General features: G+C 36.5%; 1 protein-coding gene across 2 annotated transcripts in view; it reads right to left on the bottom strand.

Annotated features, from left to right (window-relative positions):
- Window positions 1–3,786: 3,786 nt before the first annotated feature.
- Window positions 3,787–24,047, bottom strand: part of GALC (galactosylceramidase) — a 38,884-nt gene continuing 18,623 nt past the window's right edge. Inside the window, exons 7-17 of one of the 2 annotated variants that reach the window (XM_054826274.1) lie at window positions 23,519–23,649; window positions 17,837–17,992; window positions 15,615–15,739; window positions 14,543–14,670; window positions 14,020–14,109; window positions 12,597–12,686; window positions 12,138–12,282; window positions 11,426–11,606; window positions 9,332–9,495; window positions 7,555–7,631; window positions 3,787–6,475 (exon numbers count right to left, since the gene is read on the bottom strand). In XM_054826274.1, the coding sequence (XP_054682249.1) occupies window positions 6,332–6,475; window positions 7,555–7,631; window positions 9,332–9,495; window positions 11,426–11,606; window positions 12,138–12,282; window positions 12,597–12,686; window positions 14,020–14,109; window positions 14,543–14,670; window positions 15,615–15,739; window positions 17,837–17,992; window positions 23,519–23,649 (1,431 nt within the window). In that variant the 3' untranslated portion in view covers window positions 3,787–6,331. The remainder of the gene's footprint in view (window positions 6,476–7,554; window positions 7,632–9,331; window positions 9,496–11,425; window positions 11,607–12,137; window positions 12,283–12,596; window positions 12,687–14,019; window positions 14,110–14,542; window positions 14,671–15,614; window positions 15,740–17,836; window positions 17,993–23,518; window positions 23,650–24,047) is intronic. The other variant, XM_054826275.1, reaches the window with a different exon arrangement.

Raw genomic sequence — 24,047 nt, forward strand, 5'->3', positions numbered from 1 at the left:
GAGAATGAAACCAAGGGATGTAAAGAATATATTTACATTTGGGGAGGGAGGGATTTTTGTTGCAGAGATCTACTAGAACTATCATTAAGGAAAAAATTATTTACATCTATTACATTACAGCATTTGAAAGAAGTTTCCCGCATGGATTCACTGACACTGTAACAGAAACTCCCATTGGCTTGGGACGTGGGTATTCAGAGTCAATGTATCTATATGAAAGCATTCATCTAATCAAACCATTTTGTCTCTGAAGGTAGAATCACAGATGTTTCATGAAGGACTCAAGCCACCCCACAAGTAAATACTAGACCTCAATAAATATTAGACACATTCTGCAGTATGAACCTTGCTTTTATCATAAATTGGAAAGAAAAGCTGAACTATCTCCCTCCACCCCTTACACATATCATAAACAAAAGTAATGATGCTGTTTAAAATCAATAGCATAATAGCCACCTACAAAAGAGAAGTGGGAGCTCCCCACTCTTTTGCCTCAGCACTCAATGAAGGCAGGCCCCAAAAATGTACAACAGGAAAAAATTCTTATTTGTCAAGGAGATGGGCTGAATGCTCTCAGCCTCCTCCTTCTGGTACAGACTTGCCCTTGCTGCATTGGGTGATTTTCCTCTAATGCTGGGAAAACATTTTTATTTTTTTTTTTAAGGATGAAATATCAGCTGAGCAGCGAGAAAAAAAATTGAAGTTGAACCATTATGCAGCAATCTTAAGCTACCTATTTCCTATTCAGTCTATGTCAGAGACATTGTGCGTCCCAGTGCAGCTTTATAGATCTCTGCACTGAGACGTTAGCGTGCACCTCAGCTCAGCACAAAACTGGTCTGACCCATGCCAGCAAACACTACCATTTATTGCTCCCACTACAAAAGCAATCACATCAGAAGGGAATTCGGACATCCTTAATAGGATTTGCTGTTAGTCCTTGCTGCGTGCTTTCAAATGACTCTGTTAACTCCACATAATCAAGCGAAGAGGCTACAGAGCCACTCCTGTGCGATCTCAGATTGGCTGATGTACATGAAGCTTGCCAAAACCTTGAAAGAGGGGTGGCAATAACGCTTTCCCTTTTCTTACAGCTCCGCTGCTATGCTAGCGGAGAAGAAGCCTTCTGCAGCCAGGAGCAGGACTGATTCACACATCGCAGGCATGCCTCAACTGCATAACTGTTGTCATGTTTTCCAACCTTTTCTAACCCTAGTGTTCTTGGAAGATGGCAGTGTCTATAATTAGCTAAACAACATTTGCTTTTTTGCAACAATGAAGTTTTGTATTCTCTATAGGCATTTTAATTAAATTATTGTTCATGGAAACCAGCAAGGAAGATGACTGCATTTCCCATCAGGAACTGAACAAAGGAAGACAAGCTAAACCTGGACTGTTCCTTGCTTTTCCCCATATTATTTGGGTACACGTGCATAGAGTTTGGTTTGGGACTTTTTTGTTGCTGTTGGTTTTTGTTTGTTTTTTAAATAGTCATTTTGGTGTTATCTTCTCTTAGACCATCAAGGGTTCCCAGACCATGGCTGCACAACGTTAGCCTAGTGTACTAGGTTCTGTTTTCTCTTGCAAACCATCGAGTTCATACTGTACTGAGCCATTCTCTACTACAGTTGTGTGTTTTGAAATGCATCCATGAGCATGGTAAAACCAAAATGACTGTTTTCCTGCTCTAAGTGAAGTTTTAACTCTCAGTCAAGTACAGTTGATACCAACAGAAAAGGTATTTAAAAAAAAAAAGTCAAGACTAAAATACTTTTACTTTACCTTCGTCTCCACTTTCCAGAGGTATGTCTGTGTTTAGCCTGGGGTGTACAACAGTAAAGGACAGGTTTAACACATTAGTTGCAAAGTTACTTGGAGCCCCCTGACAAAATTGATGTTTGGGTTCTGTTTCTAACCTTATCCAAATATAATTCCCTGAGAGGAAAAAAAAAAAACCCTCTGTTTTACAGTTGTTTGTCTTAGACACTATGAAAACCACACAGAAGTATCTTGGCACACTGTAGATAGCTAGGGCCTGGCGGCCGGAAGATGTCGCGCTGTATGGAAAGACCCCTCTCCTAATAGCCAATAGTGTTTAATTTACGATGTAAGCAGACGGATGTGATGTTGTAAACCCAAGCTATATAATGCTATGTCGCCCACCAATAAACGCCATTTGCCGTCCACCACATTGGTGTCCGCGAGCTGATGGACCGAACGACCTGGGATTGGTCGTCGCGCCGTTCCTGAACCAGGTCGCCACGCCAACGATAGGCAACAGCACACAGTGAAAGCTTGGCAACACTGCTGCAACACACATTTCCTCTGCTCAACTGCTAGTAGGTGGTTTGAGTCTTTTTTAAAAAACACAAGTTCTAGAAACACCACCTTTATTGTTTCAATGACACTTGAGCACAAATGTCAGAAACATATCCAGTGGCAAGAGGAACTTGCTCATGCTAACTTTTCATGCATTACCAACATGGACAGGGTGATTGCTAAGGTTCCAGCCACACAGAGAAACCTTTATCTAAGATATCTTTGTTAATAAAAAGGATAATCATTTGCATTTTATTTCTCTGTTTCAGCAAGCCCCTCCCCCCCACACTCCCAACATGTGCTAGACTTGTATGAATGTAGTACTTACAAGGGGGTTAAAAAAAAAAAATCAAAAAACCCACCACACCAAAACATCAAAGTGAGGATAATAAGGTCTCCAAGAACTGTCCCTCTTTGGCCATGCTGCTGAAATTGTCAGACAGCAATAATTATGGTGGCTATTTTCATAATATGCACACCCCTCCAGAAAACGGACACTGGATAGAAACTTCAGGCAAGCCAATGAAAAATTACTAAGTGAAAACAATCAACCTGCTGCCACCATGCAATAAAACTGATTCAACAGGAAGAGAGTAAACCACTACCACTCCAAATCAAATCCTGAACTAGAAATTTACTTTTGATACAGGGAAACCAGGTGGCTGCCAAAAGAACCATCATCAGTAGCCTAAAGCAATAGTCTCTCCTGTAATTCTAAAGCAAATAACTCCTGGTGTTTTGCAGCAATTTGAAAATCCCAAGAATTGCCTATCATGTCTAACCTCAAAGGTGGGGTGGCAGAGAAGGGACAGAAATTATTTTGATGCAGTGTTTGGGTAGGTGGTAGCACATATCTGGCTACTGGAAGACAGTATTTCCAGGGTAATTCGTATCTACTGGCATGATGGCCTGGAAAACATGACTAGCTCTATAGAATTTCTCCCCCTCTTTTAAAGTTAAACCCTTAAATTTGGGGGAGAATGAGGGGAGGCACATTTGAAGCTAGATTCCCAAGGATGTTCAAAGTAAAGAAGCCTCATTTAAGCTTTAAAAGTACATCCATACAGCACTGTCTCCCTCCATACCTAGAAAAAGACTTTCAGCTAAATCTCACAAGACCTTAGTACTCAGCAGTTTTGCATGACTGGCCCTCAAATACAATTTAATTCCCTTAACTAAATGGAGAAAGAAAAAAAAAACCACACACACAGAAAGAAACAAAACGTATATTGAGCACTATAAAAAAAATCATTTTATCAACAGCACAAGTACTAATGCATACAGATTTTGAGATATTTGTTAATGAGGACTGTTTGGCTATTCAGAGCATCAGAAAAACTCTTCCAACCCAATTAAGCTAATGCCAAGCATATTTATCAGAAATCACAATGGAAAAACTGTCAAACTGTCAGCTTTCTTACTGAAGAAAACCAAGATCCATTTACAGAAGCATTGTGCACAAATAAAGAGGTTTTAAGTGGTTTATTTGTCCATTTGGAATGATTAGTCTTTACAATCAACAACATAAATCCACCCCTCACAAAAGACCTGACAGCTCGTTATTGCCAAACATATTACAGCCTGCTGAAGGGTGAAGAATTACAGACATATAAAGATTAATAACATTATATCACCATTAAATCACTTACTCTGTTCATAACAGTTTAATCCTCTAACATTATAAATTAAGATTAGAAAAAAATCAACACTTCCAGTGATAAAATACATTGTGTTTAGTACACAATATAAACAGTACAGTTTCTTACACTAGTGCATTAAAAGGTTAAAAAAAAAGGACATCTCCTTTGGAATAATTGCATCATTGCTGATCGCTCTCTTACACAAACACTGCTTGCAGCCATACAAGGAAGTCTCCAAGAAGTATACTGCCAGGAAAATCCATCACAGCTAAAATAAGTTTATTCTGAGAACTACTTCTCCAATACTCATATTACTTGAATATGAGGACCTAAAATTAGATTCCTTCACATCTGGAGTTATGAGTAACATCCCTTCTGAAATCACGCAAGTAGTGAACAGATTTGCATCCATACTTCAAGCATCAAATGAAGCTGAAGTGGAAAAATGGCTTTCATTTCTCACCCAGTTAAGTAAATAGTTACTTAATATTTGGAAGCCTTCTGTAAGAGTTTTAAAGTTTAGCGGTTTGGATCATTTTTCAAGGTAACTAGCATGTGTGAAACTTGCACATATAAATGATTCATAACCAAATCAATAGCAGTACCAGTATAATAGCTAAAAGAGAAAACATTTTTAATTATCAGAGATAGAATTTTGAGATCTCTTCTCTAAACACTAATTTGGAAGATAACCTTTATAAAAATGTTCCAGTAATGATTTGTATTACATTAACTCTATATTAGATGACAACTTCGAAGACTGAAGTTAACACTTACTGGAATCAGACTTCAAAATAAAGTGGATCAGAATAATAATCTGTATAAATCAAAGTATACTGCAAATCTATTTCTCAACATAAGATATTGCCTGCTACAGATAAACTCATACAGCTATTAGTACCCTTATTAAGTCTGTGGAACTACCTGCTTGTCAATTAATAGGATGTGAATGTGAAAAGTAGACGGACACAGAAGGCTTGTTTCATTTTCGCAATAGACATCTGCATTCAAATTGACCAACAACAAACAAGAAAAATTCAGAAGCCAACTGAATTTGGAATGTGTGTGATGAAAATCCCATTTAGTACCTCATTATATGCTCAATGATTTTTTTTTTGTAGCACAGTAACTTGGAAAAAAAAAATTAATGAAGCAACAACAGAATCCCTCCTTTCCCAAGGATCTGAAATTCCATCTGAATTTTACTCCGTGATGCCTAGGAAAAGTGTCAATACCACTGCCTGGCACAGTAAACAATTTGTCTGTGTCCATCTGCTGCCATTTACCTTACAAATAGATCACAAGCTCTTAAGGGCTAAGACTATTTTTTTTTTAAATTTATTTTATTTTATACCAAGACATGATAATATCCCTATCTCCTCTGTGCTACAGCAATGTAATAAGCTAAATAACATTGTTATGCTTTAATTATTTTCTACTCTAAGCTTTAGATATATCAAAAGTGAGAGATGGTTGCCCAAGTTTCTAGGAACGGAAGGCCAGTCTTTCCACATGTGACCTGACATGAAAGTAAGCACACTGCTTGCCAGCGTCCAGAATGCCATTTTTTTATTCTTTGCACCATGTGAAAAAAAACCTGCAAGGCTATCATTAATAAACTGCAAGCTATGGTATCTTTTCATCCATTTCAACCCCTTCATTGGAAAGAGGAGGTAGTTTAGAAGGCACATCCTGCACTGCCTGATCAACCATAAGGTCCATTTCCATTCCACTGAAAACATGACCTATTTTAAGGCTGGCAATGAAAGTTGGAAGAAGTAATCAGGAAGAAGTAATCAAATGCACTTGGAGTAATATAATGTCTAGCCTCAGAATGTAGCAGAAAAACAGCCAAATTTTTATTTTTTTTACTATATAAAAACTAGGTACTTCATCCAAATGAAATTTGAGAATGACAGACCTACAATAGTATGGGGCCACTGGCTCATAAGGCTTACTGGCATTTCATTCTTTCTTTCAGAGTGAAAGGAATGGACACAATCATGTTAGTATTAAAAATGCAGCTTGAGATGCCTCTGTTTTCTGTTAACTTCTAAAGTTATCTTAGAAGTGAGCTGGGAAGTTAAGATCTTGTTATTAAATGAGATTGAAATCCATGATTTTGTTTTCATCATTACCTTGAAGTAAAATTTACCCCAAAAAAATCGCAGGGCAAAAATCCCATGGCAACCAGGGGATAAAGTTACAGTCATGTTGATATCTACTCAAGTAAACCTTTAACAAATAAGGACAGAATTCAGATTCCTTGCCAACAGATCAATCTCAGCATAGCAGTAAGTTGTCCTCAAAGTTTGAGCTGGCTCTTATTCAGAGTAATATGAGAACTGGGGTCTCCAAATGCAAAAGCCACCTCAGCTAGCTTCAACATGAAAGTTGTCAAACTGCGCAAACTCAAACGAGCGAGTTCCAATAGCAGCCCAGCCATTACTTGGTTTAGAAACGGTGACATTCTCCCAGAGTGGATAACCATTTAACAGTCCTGAGGCAGAAGTGCCCTGTCAAAAAAAGGCAAAAGTTAACTTCATAAATTCCAGTGATTATATGGACACTGAGCCTACTCACATGGAAAAAGAGACAAGGCAGAAAGATGTCAAGTCAGCTTTAAACTACAATTCACACATGTTCCATGCAAAGGCGCTTTAAATATTGCACGGAATCCTCCGTGCCTATCAGGTCTGTGAAACAGATCTAATGCCTTTACAACACTTTTTTATATATATATATATATATTTCAAAAAAGCTCATCTTCCCCTAATTCACAGCTTTGCAAACTCAGTGCAGAATCTGAAAGGTAAACTGGTTTTCCTCTTCTACTTGTGTCAGGCTCCCTCAAACAGCCCAACTGTCTTAGGGAATATGATACACCTGGCACTGATTCTGCAGAATTAGGCAAAAGTCAAAAGAAAAAAAAAAAAGATGTATTGTAATCTTAAAGCTGAAAGGAAGTGGGGACAGCAGAACTTTCATGTATCATGGTACCATTAAAATTAATTTGTAACTTTTCCTGAAAATGTTTTTATCTTGCCAGTGTTCCATTAAACAGTATTTAGAACAGTATTTCCATTTACTTGCATTTCTTAATCTGAAAGACAACTGCAGACATAGGTAAAAACAAAGAATGTCTTTCAAGGAGTCAGCATGAGAATTCTTTAAAGAGGGTTCTGCATTTCTGTCATTACATCAAAAGCATATTTGGTACAAAATACTTTAACAGCATAGATGAAAGTTCGTAGCATTATCATTTTAAAATTACCACCACTGTTTTGCATTTTAAACAATTTGTGTTCATCTTCAGCACCCCACTCAGGTTAGCAAATGTCTTGGCCCATTTTACAGATGGCAATCACTGTCATAAGTGTGGGTGGACAAAAGCCAAAACTAAACTACATCCACTCCAGTGAATGCCTCAGGTACGAGTGTCCCTTTGTCTCCCAATATAAAAGCACAAAAGACAAAAAAAACAGTTTCTAACACTCGCTAACATTTTAGGATGAGTGAAAGACTCAGTGCATAATTTTAAAAGGAAACCGGAAGTTTCGTAACTGGTTTTCTAGCTTTTTGCCTGTATCCTTACCTGAATGTTGAGAGTAAGTGTGTGCCACGTATTATCCCGGACACCAGAGAGTCCTTTCATTAATATTTCTTCTCCGGCTGCAAAACATGCTTAAGGTTAGCAAAGTGTTACTTCACCCCTTTGCTGAGACCAATAAATACCAAGCTAGCAAAAGGAAAATAATACCTATTTTTCAGACGTGTTCAGGACTGACATCTTACCAATTTCAACGGCAGCATGGAAGGCTTAACACACAAACCTGGACTCTACGCTATCAGTGCATTCTCCTGTTTTGCCAGGACTGTTTCTCCACTGAAATCTCCAATGCTCTTGGGACTTTGACCTAAGATAAGGATTTCCTCTATTGAGAGTATAGGTTCATGAAGCGTGAGAGCAGCTATTGCTCTGCTTGTTCTATAGATCTCCTTGGTTATGTATTGGAACTTTTTTAACTCAGAGGCTCTGAGTTGCTACCTCATCATGTTGCTTAGTTCTAGTCAAAATTTAAGCTAAGCAAAATTGGGTGTGACTGACACCTGGATGGATGACCAGAAAAAAAATTAAATGCTACAAGTAGAATCTTCAATTATTCAGTAGACAGTTTTAGCTACAAGTTAATTTAGCATTCAGGTTCCCTTCTAGAAAAATATAAGGATCACTGAAAATAGCTATACAGAAAAAAATTATCATATTGTCCAACAAACGTCTCAGTCTGAAATAATGAGGTGGTTAATCAAAATCCTCTCAATTTCATCTAGGAAAAATTATTTCTGACAGCCTGAGAAAGTAATTGGGTAATGTTGTTATGTCTTATTAAATACTGGAGTCAATCCTAAACATGAGTATGTTTTTACGTACAGCTGAAAACTTAAGTTGTTATGGAGTTAGACATCGCAAAGTTTCCCTAGGGAGCACCAGTATGTTAAAAGAAGCTAATGTAAAGCCTTCTTTATGCTACCCATCCATGATGAAAAAAAACCCCAAATAAAAAGTAACACACACAAAAAAAAAAAAAAGAGGACAAATGAGAAACTACAGCTACCAAATAGAAGACAAGACTGTTTTTAAGGTCCAGCACAGCGTGAAATGGGTCGTTACAGGCTGTCTTCATATCAGATATACTGTAGATCTAGAAGTTGCATTTGACTCATCAACTATTGAAAATTTTAATTTATACTTGTGAAGTGATAAAAAATGCATTTAAACACCAAAATCTGCCACTATTTCAAAGCAAATTAAAAAGAACTTTTAACTATTGATGAAGCATTATGACATACACTCTCATGTGCCTGTCAAGTGCTTTATAGATGAACACATATGAATGTTAGCATCACAAGTAGAATATACTCTCACTCCACTGAGCTAGGCTAACAGCAGAATGCATAATTTGTGGAAACTCATCATCATCACCAAATCAGATGCATGTACATTGACTTGCACTGCATTTCAAGTAGGATTTTCTTTCTAGGTGTAGTATAAGAATACAGATCAAACCTTTCTGTAATTAATATTATTAATATCAGAGTATTTATGAAAAGCAAATTTACTTTTGCTAGTGTAAAATAGGTTTTGTTAACAGAAAAAAAAATATTCCAGAAAGCTGAGATTGAGAACTGGACCAGCCAGTAACCTTCAGATGCTCTCTTCACATACAAGATGTGGCCATCATTAAGGCACAATGGGTTAAATTCATAGTGATGACAACTGAATTACAAAATCTGACTGTTAGTCATTTTTATTAAGGTATCAAAATGATGCATCCATATGTCAGCATCCACTTTAGCAAAGATTTGCTTACCTAGGTCACCAGTGACTCTGTAGGTGCCATCTGCAAAAACCCAGAAGAAAACTCCTTTGGTACGTCGAACATATATCCCACCATTGTCAACTCTTCCTGCAATAAACACGCCCCCATCACGTTGTTTTTCTATGTAGATGTCACAAGTGACTGTCACGTTCATCCTACAAGAGGAGTTTAGTGTTTTAACAAGCGAGGAACCAATTTTTTTGAGCAGGCAGTAGGTAGAAGAATCCTGTGTAATCCAGCAATCTTTTTGAGGAAAGATTTAGGATTGCTAATTGTGACCTACAGGTGGGAGATGCACAGGACTTGTCTAGACTGGTTGTTTCTTACCTGTGAGTCCACAGATCTTCTTAGGAAGAGCAATTCTTCTCAGAAGCCAACAAAAAAGTATCAGCAACTTTCAACTAATTATTTAAGAAACAAACAACACAAAAAACCCACACCACCAAAAAACTGCCATTAATATACGTGCAAATTAAAAATCTACATCCCATGTATGAAAGGACTTGCAATATGGATACAGCCACAAGGCCACATATGTAGGAAGTTTCTAATTATTTATAATTATTTACAGAATGTGAAAAGACTATGACATGAGCTCAGCTGATAACTAAATCATAAAGAATATTTATTTTAGCAACTCTTCTCCCCACCTCTTACATAATAGTAAAAACAACTTAAGATTTCATTCTCATGTAATGCTATTAGAAGTATCAGATTCTTGGATACATATCCATTACACAAACAAGATTTCTTTCTTACCTCCCTATATATTAAAGGGGAGACCCCCACATCTTGTTTAAGCTAATATAAAGAGATTGGAAGCAAATGTAGAATGAGTTAAATAGTATTTTCAGGATATAGCTAGATTCAATAAAATCATCAGAGCAAAACACTAACAAATTCAGGAGTAGAAACAAAAAGCATAAGATTAATATCCAAACTAAACCCAACTAAATAATCCTGAATTGTAGGGGGAATATGAGACTTTGCTTAACAGAGGGCTGCAGAAAAAAAACATCAGGTAGCAGGAGGCTGTTCTTCAGTTACAAGATGGTGGTATTCTTCCAGGCTTCAGAGCAAAGTGATTCAATCACTTGTCCAGGCCAGAAATTAGAAGCATAAAGCATGTTCTGAAAAAGCATTTGGGAGATCAATGATCCAATCAAAGTGAAAAAAAGCCTGACAGAATGGCTATTTTAAAGAACATACAAAAGAATTTAAGCTAGACTTCCAAATAGAAGTTTTAAGCATAAAGTCTATTATTACTTACTATTACTAAATCAATTAGTTAACAGGCTCTTTCCCAAATGCTTTTTAATTTTAAATAAACATTATGCTAAAATATGGTACTTGATTCCAAATTACCATCATTATAGCTCCTAGAAAGAATTGCAATCGTAACTATACTCTTATCAAATGAGTAAATCTCAGTTACATTTACCCAGAAGTAAACTGTTTTAAGTAACAGTTGACTCAAATCCACACAATTCTAGGAAATGCTCAGAAGATGGCAGTCTGCAACAAATATAACTGAATTAACTCCCAGACTATTTCATTGATATGAGATTGATCAAATCACAAAAAATCAAGCAAGACAACTCAAAATTAAGTAATTTAAACTGAATCAATGTTTTTCTCCCATTCAAAAATACATCAAAACTCAGTGCACACTTTGAATTAGGATTTTGACTTGGTCTTTCCACTATGCTAATGCAGATCTATTAACCTGAAAAATCAGCTTGAACAGATATGCCCAGCAGGACATTAGGAAAAAAAAAAAAATTCCAAGACAGTGCAGCAGTGAGCCAAGCTACCAAGAGATGTGGTGGACTCTCCATCCTCGGATGTCTTTAAGACTCATTTGGACAAAGACACAGTTGATATCTTAAAGCTGGCAATTGCCCTGAGTGGGGCTCAATGACTTTTGGAAGTCCCTTTAAGTCATTTCTACATGTCTACAGAGAGTCTGAATGCAAAAGCCCTCTGTCCAAAAGAAACAAGGCTTGAGACAGATTAACTGACCATAACTCACACTGGCAAGGAGGACGTTTCCCCAGATGTCGCTAGAAAACAGTATTTACATACCACTGAAAATTTCCTATGAGACTGATGGTCTGATCTGCATCAGAAGCCCAAGTGATGGGTTGCTGAACCACCACCTGACGTAGTGTGAACACATGATCTCCTGGGTCAGAAGCATTTATGAAGTATTCAAATACACCTGTCTGATCTGCAAAATTTGGGGCTTCACTGAAAGGTGGATTCCCTGTTCAGAAAATAAAATATATATATCAACACCAAAACATTATTTTTCTTTTGTGTACTCTTGTTTTCAGGAATTTCTTCTGAAGATATTCTCCAGAATTTTGACTTAATCTATCAAATCACAGCCTCCAAAACTGAAGTTTTGGGAGTTGGAAGGTGATTTTAGTTTTGGTTTTGTTTTTAAGCAGATCCCAGTTTTTGAAAACACATGAACAAAGTAAATTACCTTCTTTTCTATCTTCCTTCCAAAAACTAGTTCACTACAGTTATGAGCTATATCATTTCCATCAAGAATTTTAAAACCGTTAGTGATCACCAAGTTAAGACATAGAATTCAATAAACCTCATTGCAAGTGAAGTATACAGGTGTAAGTTGTTGGAGAAGCAGGTATAAATAAACAGAAATAAAACACACATTCAGACTACTTCATGTTACTTACATTAGAGGACTCAAATAATTGTTATTGCCTTTCTAAATTAAGACTATATCTATGCGTGAATTAAGTTTCTGGATAAGAGAATTCTGACTTACGAATATTGAAATCATCTTTGTAATTTGAAGGAAAGGGTTGAGGTGGTGGAGGCTCTGGGCAACCACATTTCTGCCCTGTCTTGAGTGTTGTTAAAGTGTAGACTTCATCCACGTTTAGATCTAAAGAAAAACTTCCCTTCCACACCTGGAATTAAAGAAAACTCAAGCTGAAAAAAAAAAAAAATCAAACAACTAAATAACAAAATACCCAAGTTACTGAATTAAAGGAGATCCTCTAAAGTCCTGTTTTAAGGCAAAAATCCTGTTGTCTTGCCTCAGCATTTAATATCTCCGAGCTATTTTGAAAACCCCTTTCCCCCAAACTCTTTATTACCTCCCAGGTAAGCCCGTACGCAGCTAGTAAAATTGTAGTCAAATGGAGCTAATAAAACATGCTTTAGTAAAGGGAGAAGAAACACCTGAAACTGCAGAGAGACTAATTGAAATTGATTGACTTACCTTTACAGGATGGAGTTGCTCAAAAAGACTAGAGTTTCCAGATTCAAAACCAAGTCTAGAATGCCACACTTGAAGTGTTTCCACCATATACTACAATGAAACACAATAGAAAATTAAAACAAAAACAAAACAAACAAAAACCCCACCTCCTTGAATATTCACCGTGAGAAATATCACTCCTCTAAGGGTGTCTAATTTTTGTTATTTTAGAGCTGCTGATCACATTAGAGGCCACCACTCTATTCAGCTAGCCATTACATATGGCTTATCATTTTATAGATTATGTGTCAATAAGCCATTGTCCCATCATGCAGTAGTGTTGATTATAGAGACAGAAAGCATTGCAATCAAACATGCAGTCTTTAGCTTATCTATTACCAACAATCGCATCCCTTTGATACAAGCTCTCTGGCTAGGAGCAACCAGGCTGAAATAATCTCCTGCTAATTTTGCTTTAATGGGACCTTTAGTTTAGTTGCTGGTTCTTTGATACTGAATTTTGAGCAAAGTACTTCGCTTACAGATCTCCAAAATTCTGCAATACTATGGCATATCAACTACAGATTGGTTGATTAGTTACAGATCTTAATCCTATCCAATCCCTACAATTGTTTTTAGTTACCCAGATGAACAAAAAAGCAAACAACCTAGAGTTTGGTTTGGATAAGCCATTTGATACTTCCCCCAAAGGGAGCTGTATATCAGAAGTGACGCTCAATTATTTTTCCTAAACAAACCACTGTCTTGCTGAAAGTATTGTCATTGTAAATGCAAGGAAACTAATGCCACCAAAAATTAAATTTCAAATAAACACTTTCAGCTTCTGAGAAGCAATCATCCAAATGAACTAACAAAGATTCACTCCAGTTTACACTGTGAAAGTATTGTTCACATTTGAGAGGGAAATTCAATTTAGTCAGATTAAAAAAAATAAAATCCACAAACAAAAAAAATAAACCACAACCAACTGGGAGATTCTCAGAATATCTTGTCAGAGGATGGAACAACATAACGTACAGTATACAATCAACTGCAGTTACTCCTCTAGAAAGGAGCTGATAACAACTAGAAATGCTATGGCCATGCTGGGTGGTCAAACTATCTGAGCATGTCACAGCACCTGGCCTTGGAATAAATCCAAAAGAAAAACCCAATTGCATTTCTGTTCTGGGGAATTTCTTCTTCAATATACAGATGATTAGACTGGGAGGTAATAATTCTACAAATTCAGTTATGATATTGCATCTCATGGTAAAAGCAGAACAAGAATGTTTAAGACTTTGCCAGGTGTGTAAGAGCAATCTAGTATTGGAGGTAAAGAACTCCAACTTCTTCCTAACCTGTGATATTGTCTTGCACGTATTTGATTATGGATAGCAATTCGTTTTACAAGACTGATCAAATGTATTCAAGATCTACTTACAAATGATCCTTTGAGGTAGAAAGTTGCTCTCTGAGGTGTCACACTGAAATGAGGTAGTGGAGGCCTGATACATTGAGAGTGATTATGAGTCTGAAGAAAAAAATAAATGTAACAGAAAGAACATACATTACTGGAATGCATCACATGGTAGTGTTAAAAGGAAAATATACATCATTTAAAAAGCAACATAGGATCAATTTGCAACTATTTATTTCACTGTTATCTTAATAACTGCAATTTTACTAGCTTAATAATTTTATTTTGAATACTGCTTAAAAAAAGCCACACGATTTCATTTCCTCCCAGAGTGTGCCATCAAATTAAAGCTAATGACATATACATTGGTCTCCAGGAAGATTCAAAGTTTAGACAGAAAAAAGGACCTCTAGGGGTCTCACTAACAAAGCTACAAGCATCAAAGATCGTATTCACAGATATTGAGCTACATAAATCAAAACACGTTCTTCATAACAAAATATTTCCTTTATCTTTTCTAGTTCATTGGAATTGCTGATGCACGTACCATAGTTTCAATGATGATGGTAAGGTTCCCTAGGCCATCTGTCAGAGCTACAAAACTGCCACCTCCTTCTAAATGTCCATCCACTTGCAAGTATGACCAGCCTGGCTGAGTAAATTGCGTTGTGTGTGCTGAGACAGAACAGAACAAAAAATCAGAAGAAAATAATTAAGTCTTAATAAAAAATAATAACATTTGTAGTCTGAATTAAATTTCTCTCTCATACATGCTTACATAAAAAGCACCTTGATTTTGGGAAGAAAGTAATGGAACTTCCAAAACAAATTCTACCTATACAAGAAGAAAGATTAAAGAATTCTACTAAGGCACAATTAAAAACATCAGCTCTGTGGCTGGTGAAACAGTTAAAATGAAAGCAAATTTAAACAGGAAGAAAAAACTCTTACACCACTATATAAGTCAATCATGTAGATGCAATATGAGTATTCATCACAGAAGAATAAAGGCATTTGCCTTGTTCCTCCTTTATGGCATTCCATACGCTACTCACTCTACTGAACTGTGGCAAAAAGAGTAAAATATTACAGAAGAACTACAGAGTAGCCAGTGAATTCATGTGTCCATAGACACTACGTGAACATACTCCTCTTTACCCAAGCACAAGCAAATGCTGACTTACACAAGCCAAGAATCTCAAGTAGGAAAAGAATACAGAGGTTCTTTGTTCCATTTTCTCAAACTGAGAGGTATCAAATGTCTACTTAAGGATTAAAGAAAGAAAAGGGAAAGGAACTAAGAAAGCACATTAACCTTTATTGGCACTTAGATCAAAATATTTTAATAGTAACAGCTATAAAAGGCAGTAGTTTATTCATTTCTGCAGTATCTAATGGTCAAGTATTAAGATTTCCCTTGCTATTAGACCTTTCTGCTTTCTATTGAAAGGAGCTTTTTTTCTTCTTCTTCTTCTTCTTTAAAGTATTCACAAAACTTTCCACAAAAGTACTTTAATTTGGTACAAAAAATAATACACATAAAAACCACTAAATAAAGGTCTCAGAAAATACAGTTATGCTTTGTTAGACGACCAAACTTTTAACTGCAAACTTTTTACCTGTAATCCAGATAGGAGCGTCTACTTCGTAGTGGCCACTCCACGGCTCCTGTGCTGTCATTAATCCACATCGACCAAAGGGCAACTGTTCATAATAACTTGCCACCAAGTTCCATGCAATGGTTCTGGAAGAAAAACAGGTTTGTTTGTTCCATTCGTATGGATAGTATCAGGTTAACTTAGTACAATAATTTATTCCTCTTTTCTCCAGCAAGCAATAAAAATAAGTTTAAGGAAAAATAAAAAGTCTTTCCAGCTAAAGGACAAAAAAAAAAAAAAAAAACACACAGGAGAGAAAAAAAAACACCACCCAAATCAACTTCCAGTGTTGAGAACTTACAAAACTGATGATACATTCTCTGGCTATATCACCACAAAAAGTTGCACATTAAAGTAAATGTGTACTGAGGGTTAAAGACTCTATTTCTTGGGGTTTTCCTTGATTTGAAGGGGAAATAATTAAGTTATCAAGGTTTACAGCTTTTTTTTTTTTTTTTGAGGTGTTAGGTGGGTTTTTTTGGTTGGTTGATGCTGGTGATGGTGGTAGGGTTTTTTTGGGGGAAAGGGTTTGGGGGAGCAGTTAAGTACCACTAAAGGAAATAACCTTTTCTTTATTCATCTAAGTAACAAACAGAAAACAACTCTAACCAGCCATCCTGCAGGAGCTGCTGGTATTTCAAGAAGCCGTCAGGATACTGACAAGGTTACTTACTTCAGGTCTTTTGATTTGGTCTTCACTGAAAATCTTTTGCTAACACTTTAAATTTAAGTAGCATAAGTATGGAAATACAGCTTAATAAAGCAGTTATGTAGAAAGCAAAAGCTGGCATGCTGTTCTGCTATTCCATATAGATGAGTGCAAAGGCCTCATTCTAAAGTCATTGCCGTAGATTATCACGCTGTATATGTATTTCAGAAGAGATCCTGAAATCCTACAAAAAGGTGCTCATAGAATAAACTACGCTTGAGTTGTAAACTCAACTTGCTCATATTAAACTTGTTCTGCAAAGTTTCAAACTTGGAAAAGGAATGTAGGGAACTCCAGTTCAAAGGAAACGAGTTTAGCAGAAAGATAAGCTGCCTTTCATCAGGAAGACTCTGTTTTCAACATAAAAGCCAAGGTAACTTCAATATTGGATATATGGACTTGGAACTATTCTACAATAATTTCTAAATACAATACATAGGCCTGGCTGTTAGGCTGCTAAAAAATGGGGCATATATAATTACAAAAGGTTTGTAAAAAAGAAAAACAATGGGAAAAGAAACACCCCAAAGCGAGATATTAAAGCATATGAGAGTCAAGAGGCAACCGGAATGGTCAGGAATTCATGTAGGAAATCTGTTAGAAAAATTCAGCTTGCAGAGAAGGAGACAGGAGATTCATACATACCAGGTGACTCAAGAAACTTCCCTTTACAAGTATCTAGGTGATTTGTGCTGTGCTCCATTTCAGTCATTTCAGACAAAAAGATTTCTCCTTATTGTTCCAAAATGAAGTTACATAAAAACTAAAAGCATTTAACAATTTTGCTACGTCTTGATGCCTACATTTTCTTTTATCAGATTTTTATTTATTTATTTAATCTTTCAGATTAGTAGTTGTTGCACTGGAAACATCAAAGTGTGTTTTTTCTTCTCTTCTAAAACTGCGAGTTACGTAATTTCCCAGTAAATAGAACAGCTTTTTTCCACATTTCAGTTTGGAAAGAAAATGTGCAGGAAACAGTAAATATATCAAAAGACTATAACAAGTTTTAGAATGGAGTCTGAGAAAGAAGCTGTACGGAAAAACTAAATAATTAAAACTGTACTTATTGCTTTTAACTAAAGACAAACAACCTGATAAAGACCGTAAGAAAAACACAGATAAATTAGCTTTATTGTTATTTTCTTCCAATGTTTTTCATGTTGTTAACTCTTCTTAAGAACATCCTCTTTTTTAACAAATATCATCAGAGTCTCAAAGGCATCTGAACTCAGCTGCATAAGACATTGGATACTGTGGAACAGTAACTCAAGAATACACTAAAACTTGTGGAACTTCTGCCTCAGAAAGAGGTAAGGAGAGTACACTTCTTACCTTACTATATTTGAATTTAGATTGACAATGGAGAGTCTCAGTTTACCTATCTTACTATAGCAGATGGATGTGTTATGTAGTGCTTAAACAATTCTTACATATGAAGTCGTGAAAGCCAACAACAGCACACAACACTTACGAGGTCATGTTTCCATTCACGTAGTTTTGGTTCAGGATACGAGCCCAGCAGCCTGCCCCCACTTCATCATTGAAAGTACTGTAATCTTCTGAAGACCACAGTTTCTTCTTAGTTAATAAGGCATTTGGCACTGTTTTTGTTCCAGGATAATGAGCCCTAAACAGTATTTTAAAAAGAAAGAGCACTTAAAACAAAAAGAAAAATCAAAGCAGGGAAGTACATACAGCAGCAATCATTCACCTCCTCCGAACTGAAAAACAAGCTTTCTTTGGAATACTAATGGCATAGAAGAAAATGGAATGACAGTACGCTATAATATTCTGTAGCTTATTATATCTGCATCAGTACAAGATTATTTCTTCTGATGCACGCCAGCATATAAGTAAACACAGCTTTAAATATATCGTGAAATTTCTGCAGTTTGCTAAAGCAAAGTTTTATCCTGAAATTGAGCTTGAAGATTTTCATAACTGTAATGTGTTAAACAGACAAAATACATGCTACCTTGTACTATCTTAAACAAAACCATAAATAATTATAAAATCAACAGTAAGGTTAGGCATACTAGGTATTATTCTAAGAACTTAACTGCATGAATGCAAAGGACCTAAACATGAACTTGGCTAATTTTGCACATCACTTTATTAAACTCAGGTTTCAAAAAGGCATGCTATTGGACTATAAAAATTACAGAGGTGTAAACTGAAAATAGTTGAAACATAGAATGAAAGCTAATTTTCTTTCCAAGATCTTCCTTAGTGTGAGGAGAGATGCTTTCTCCCAAATGAAGACTACTGATTATACTCAATCACAACATTGATTCGCTGTGTTAAATTAGTCTGACTGAAAACCTTTCCAATCACTTGCAGAAAACAGGGTCACAATTTTCCCCTCACTTGGCACACTCATCATACACACTAAATACACACACTAAACTGAAACTATCAGCATTGGAAGGTAAGCATAAATATTTCCTTTACTATTAGTCTGAAACTTGACAAATAGATAAATTTGTGACAGGGACACAAGAAATACTAGTTTTTCTAGGCTTACTGTTGGGGGTTTTTTTGCCATTATCTTCCCCCTACTGAAAAATGGGCCATTTCCCAGTGTGACAGTCTTTCACATATATCTTCAGTAATGATAATATAACAGATAGTAGAGATTTTAGCTACATCCTCTGCTGTACAGATTACTGTATATTTCCCCTTTGGCTTGGAAACACAAGTACTATCTTAATACCAAGCAAAGGTTTTTGTAATGGCATAAAGTGCATTGCTTGCAAAGACCAGGCAAAGAAGAAATATTTGTCTTTCTACACTCCATATCCTGAAGAGCTGTTTCTTAAATATTAAGTCAACATCCCTGCCCAATACAAGCTGTACTTCACAAAAAAAAAAAAAAAAAAAAATAAAAACAAACAAAAAAAACCCCCAAAAAAGCAGAGGGTGTTAGAGAGCTTTATGTAAGACACTAAAGCGATGGAAATAAATTGGAAAAAAATAGGGATGATAAACGGGATTGAAGTTACAGGGAGAACAAACGGGTTCTAGAGGCAGACTCCTTCAGTGTATCTTTATTGGCAGCTTTGGTCCACTTAAAAGCCCACACAAAACATTCTCATTTTGCCCCATTGATATGCAATCAGGTAAAACAGTTTTACCACCAGTTGAAATGAATCATTTTTCTCTGCTCTTAGATGCAATTTCTATTACTGTTAATGAACACAATTTACATTGTATTTGCTTTTCACTTACACCGTGCTGTTAACCAAGGGGTTTTATTTTACTTTATTAATATCTAAATTAGTCCTTCGAAAGTAGGACATGACTAAGGAGTGTGAAACTCCTATTCTATATGAAAACTAACTGTTTTAAAAAAAAAAAAATCAGTGTACTTATTTTTTAACTTTTAATAGCACTATAGAGTGGATAATTTAAAAAGAACCACCCAAATGTACAAAATAAACATTTACTATCAGATTGCAGTGAAGGCTTTTTACACCCAGTATGTGCTGGATTCATTGAACTCTAAGTGATTCATATTTAAAGAAAACAGTAGATCAAGCTGCAGCCCTCTTTTAGACATCTTGTGCCACTCTACTGCCTCAACAACTAACTCAAGGTTTGCAGCAAAGGACAGGAGATTAGCTGTGTCCAGAACAGCATGCTCTGCTCCTTCAGTAGTGAAAACAATCTTTTTACTTCATTGGAAATGAAAACTTCTACAAAGGAGTGACTATAGTCCAATTACTCTCAAAAAATAATTGGTCCACCCAAGGACCACATTTGGAGAGACCTGAGTATCCTGATTAACGTTTCAGCAAAAACCACAGACTACTAAACATCTGTCCTTCTTGCTGCCTGAAAAGATGAACTGGCGTAGAGTTTATACACCATTCTTATAGATGTGATGCTTCAGCAGAAGCAGTGGGATTTTGGATTCTCTGCTCAATAGAGAGTCAGAAACTATAAAAGACAACCATTGCAAAGAGTGGAAAAAGTAATGTATATCATGAAAGGGGATAAAAAAATTATCTTGGTGGAGAAAAGATAATGAGATGAATAGTAGCAACAGTATTACTGAAAAAGTGACACATAAGTTTAAACCTCTTATCGCTTCGAGAGAATTTACCACAGCTATTACTATCAGTGTTTGTATTCTTCAAACCACTGTCATTTACTAAAAAAGTATTTTCATTGTTCCCTCCCTCCTTCTTTAAACCCCTCTGAAAACAGCAGACGATTGGTTCATCATCAGGGCCTCTAGCTGTTAGCTTGGTAACAAAGTATTTTTTAAAATATTAACTATTAGGAGATGTGCACAGCAGATGAGTCAGCAATATAACTCCAACAGGAAAAAAAAAAATCACAGTTGCCTGTGCAGGGCAGCTAAACTAGATCAGATATATTAAGAAAAGCCCTTTAACTTATAGATTGTAAATGCTGCAAGGAGAAATAGCAGTGGTTTCCACCATTTCTCTCTCATAAATCATTACAAGGCTGTGGAAACTAAATAAATCTTAAAAAAGATCAGCCTATATAATACCATCACGACAGTGAAGTTTTGCAGAAAATCACTACCTATGTAAACCTCAAAATCTAGTTCTCAAAAAAACCCCTCTAGAAAACAGAAGTCATCAGCTAACAACATTGTCTTTCCTACTTCTCATTCTGTATCAGCACACAGGCCTGGGAGGGACTTGGGACACTGTGAATTCCCACTACTACAGGTACCACATCATGATTCCATCATGCAGTAATGTCACAACATCATCTTGTTTTTCTTAGGTTGTTAACTTGGGCATAATTAGGTCTAACAAATTTTTTTAAAAGGTTTAGTTTTCTGTGGCACTTACATTTAGCAACATGTGTGTTTAGAACAGATCCAGTCAAGAACATCAATGCTTCTCACCAGAAAGACTGAGTTGTCATCTAGTGGCATACTAATTCATATTAGGTAAAAATGAAAGTTGTTACTCCTAAACTCACTGACACTTTCTAAACACTTCCTATTTTCTTTCAATTAACAGCAGGAAGAGGTGGGGGGGGAAATTTTCAACATAAAGACCAAGCTATTCTGACTCTACAACTGTATGGCATGCAAAAAATATAATGTGTTTAACTGTGTTACAAACAAGTAGCACATCTAAAGTACTCCTATGAGTAGCCATGGAATTTGCAAGCCCATCCTTGAAAAACGTTGTTTTCAAGACCTACAATGTAATTTAAATGTGTTCAAAGTAGGAGTAACACTTGTTTATAATTCATATTTTATTTCACTGGTAAGATTGATGCAACTGTAATAGCCCTGAAAAGCTGTTTGGAAGTATCACATTACAAAGAGCTTTGGTGACCTGGGTCATTCCTATGTATGTGAACATCTATTAATAGTTTTACAGTGTGTCTTCAGGGTTGCCTCTAATTTCTAGCCATTACAATATCTTGCAGATGAAGCCTGGATGCAAAAAGTGCAAAATAAAACAAAAGCAGTAGCTTTAACTAATTTCCCATCCAGCTTGTCTGATGAGAGACCTCACAGATCACAAATTATGTTACCAAGCCCAAAACTGATTTTATGTACATTCATGTAAAATTCTGGCTATCTGAAATATTGTTATAGTTTCAAATTAAAAGAAAGCCAACAATTTTTTATTTAAAGATACTATGATAAGATGTGCACCACTAAATGTCTAGTAGCCAACTGATTATCCATTACACAAGAGAGTATTTCATCTCTCTGTATAAGATCGAATCAGAGTAGGGACATGAAACTTACACTTGCAAAGAGTTAAGCAACTACAGCTTACTGAGATAGTGTAAGAAGGGGGCCTACAGGAAAGATGGAGAGGGACTGTTTATCAGGGAGTGTAGGGACAGGACAAGGGGTAATGGCCTTAAGCTGAAGGAGGGTCGATTTAGATGAGATGTTACAAAGAAATTCTTCACTATGAGGGTGGTGAGGCACTGGAACAGGTTGCCCAGAGAGGCTGTGGATGCCCCCTCCCTGGAAGCGTTCAAGGCCAGGTTGGATGGGGCTTTGGGCAACCTGGTCTAGTGGAGGGTGTCCCTGCCCATGGCAGGGGGGTTGGAACTAGGTGATCTTTAAGGTCCCTTCCAACCCAAACCATCCCATGATTCTATGATTCTAAAAACAGTTGAGCTTCAGGAACTGACACTGGGTGCATACTTGTAGCTGCCAAAAAACAGAAAGGAAGCATGCTCACTACATTGGGATCATGGTAATTACAGTGGATTTGCATCTCGTCAGAGTGAGTTCATAATTGCTTTCACTTGTTGATCCACACATAATCCAAGACTCCACTTGCAAAAAACTGTCAGGATAGTTTTTGTTGTTCAGAATGTAGGGAGGATTTGATTGGGGTTGGGGCGGGGGGTGTAGGCTTCATTTCTATACCTCCTGTGTGTCTATATATATAAAGACAAATGAAAAAGACTCAAGCTGAAGCAAGGAACAGCCATATTGAAGCATGTAATTGGGTCAGGCAAGTATATGGAACCTACTGTAAAAAGAAAAGTTAATGAGCAAGTCTTACATGCATTTCCATTCAGCAGACAAGTCAGTAATCAATCTCAAATTTAGTCTACTATTGCAAAATATTAGCATTATATGATGAAAACCCAAACTAGAAAAACAAGTCAGCTGGTTGCATGCTTTCCAAACACAACCTTCCCATCAAAACAAAATGGGAACTAAGAATCAAGACATTATTGTAACTAAAAAAAGAGTCATAGCCCCAATCCATTTCTGGATCACACCCATTTCTGTAACAGCCCAGCGGAGGTCAGTAATACAAGGCTGTATACAAAGCTGTAAAGCTAAAGCACTTTTTGCATACCAATACAGGAACTAAAACAACCCTCAGAATAAACAGGGTTGTCAAAAAACCCTTTAATTCGTCAAATGTGCAACCTCAGCCAATAGGAATCTTCCACATGATAGGAGACTCACGATTCAATTAAAGGGTTGAGGCTCTCACCAAGACAACAGCCCATGTGATTTGATGTGGGTTAGTAAGAAAAATTATAGTATCAATCCTTTCATTGCAGGTAAGAGTATGGAGAAGCAAAGCCTTGGCTGTGCTAGTTATAAATAAGCAAGATGAAGACGAACCATGAACAAACCACCACGAAAGAAAAAAAAACAGAGAGAACCCCCTACCCAATCACATCGACCACTTCGTGGAGCTCAGAGTCAAGCAGCAAGACAAAGGAAATGGGTTCCCACAGTCTATCGCTGGCTATGATCCTCACCTGCTGCAGACCGTGCTTATCCAATGTGTATCTCAACAGCTTTGAAAAAAAAAAAAGGAGAGCAAAGAACAGAGAGAAGGGACAAATAAAAAAAATGCTTTTCAATTGCCAAAAGTTTATATTGGGAAAGGCTGCATCTTCTTCAGCACTGTTTGAACATATTTCAAAACCAAAATCAATCCAATTCTTGTTTTTACAACAGTTGGACAATTGTTACACCAAACAAAATGTAATAGATTGTCAAGCACAAAGTGCCTTCAAAGAAGGACACCTTCTTCCTCTACCACGCCAAACCCCAAAGCATATGACAAAAGGAAAAATTAAAAACATTTGGTTCTTATTTTCTTATACATACAAAAGTGTAAAGACAAAGCATATCACATTTCCTGCAAGATACTCTATTTGTAGATCAGCCACTTGGATGTTACAGTGCTGAG

Source organism: Grus americana, chromosome 5 (genome assembly GCF_028858705.1).
Source record: "Grus americana isolate bGruAme1 chromosome 5, bGruAme1.mat, whole genome shotgun sequence".
Classification (NCBI taxonomy): Eukaryota; Metazoa; Chordata; class Aves; order Gruiformes; family Gruidae; genus Grus; species Grus americana.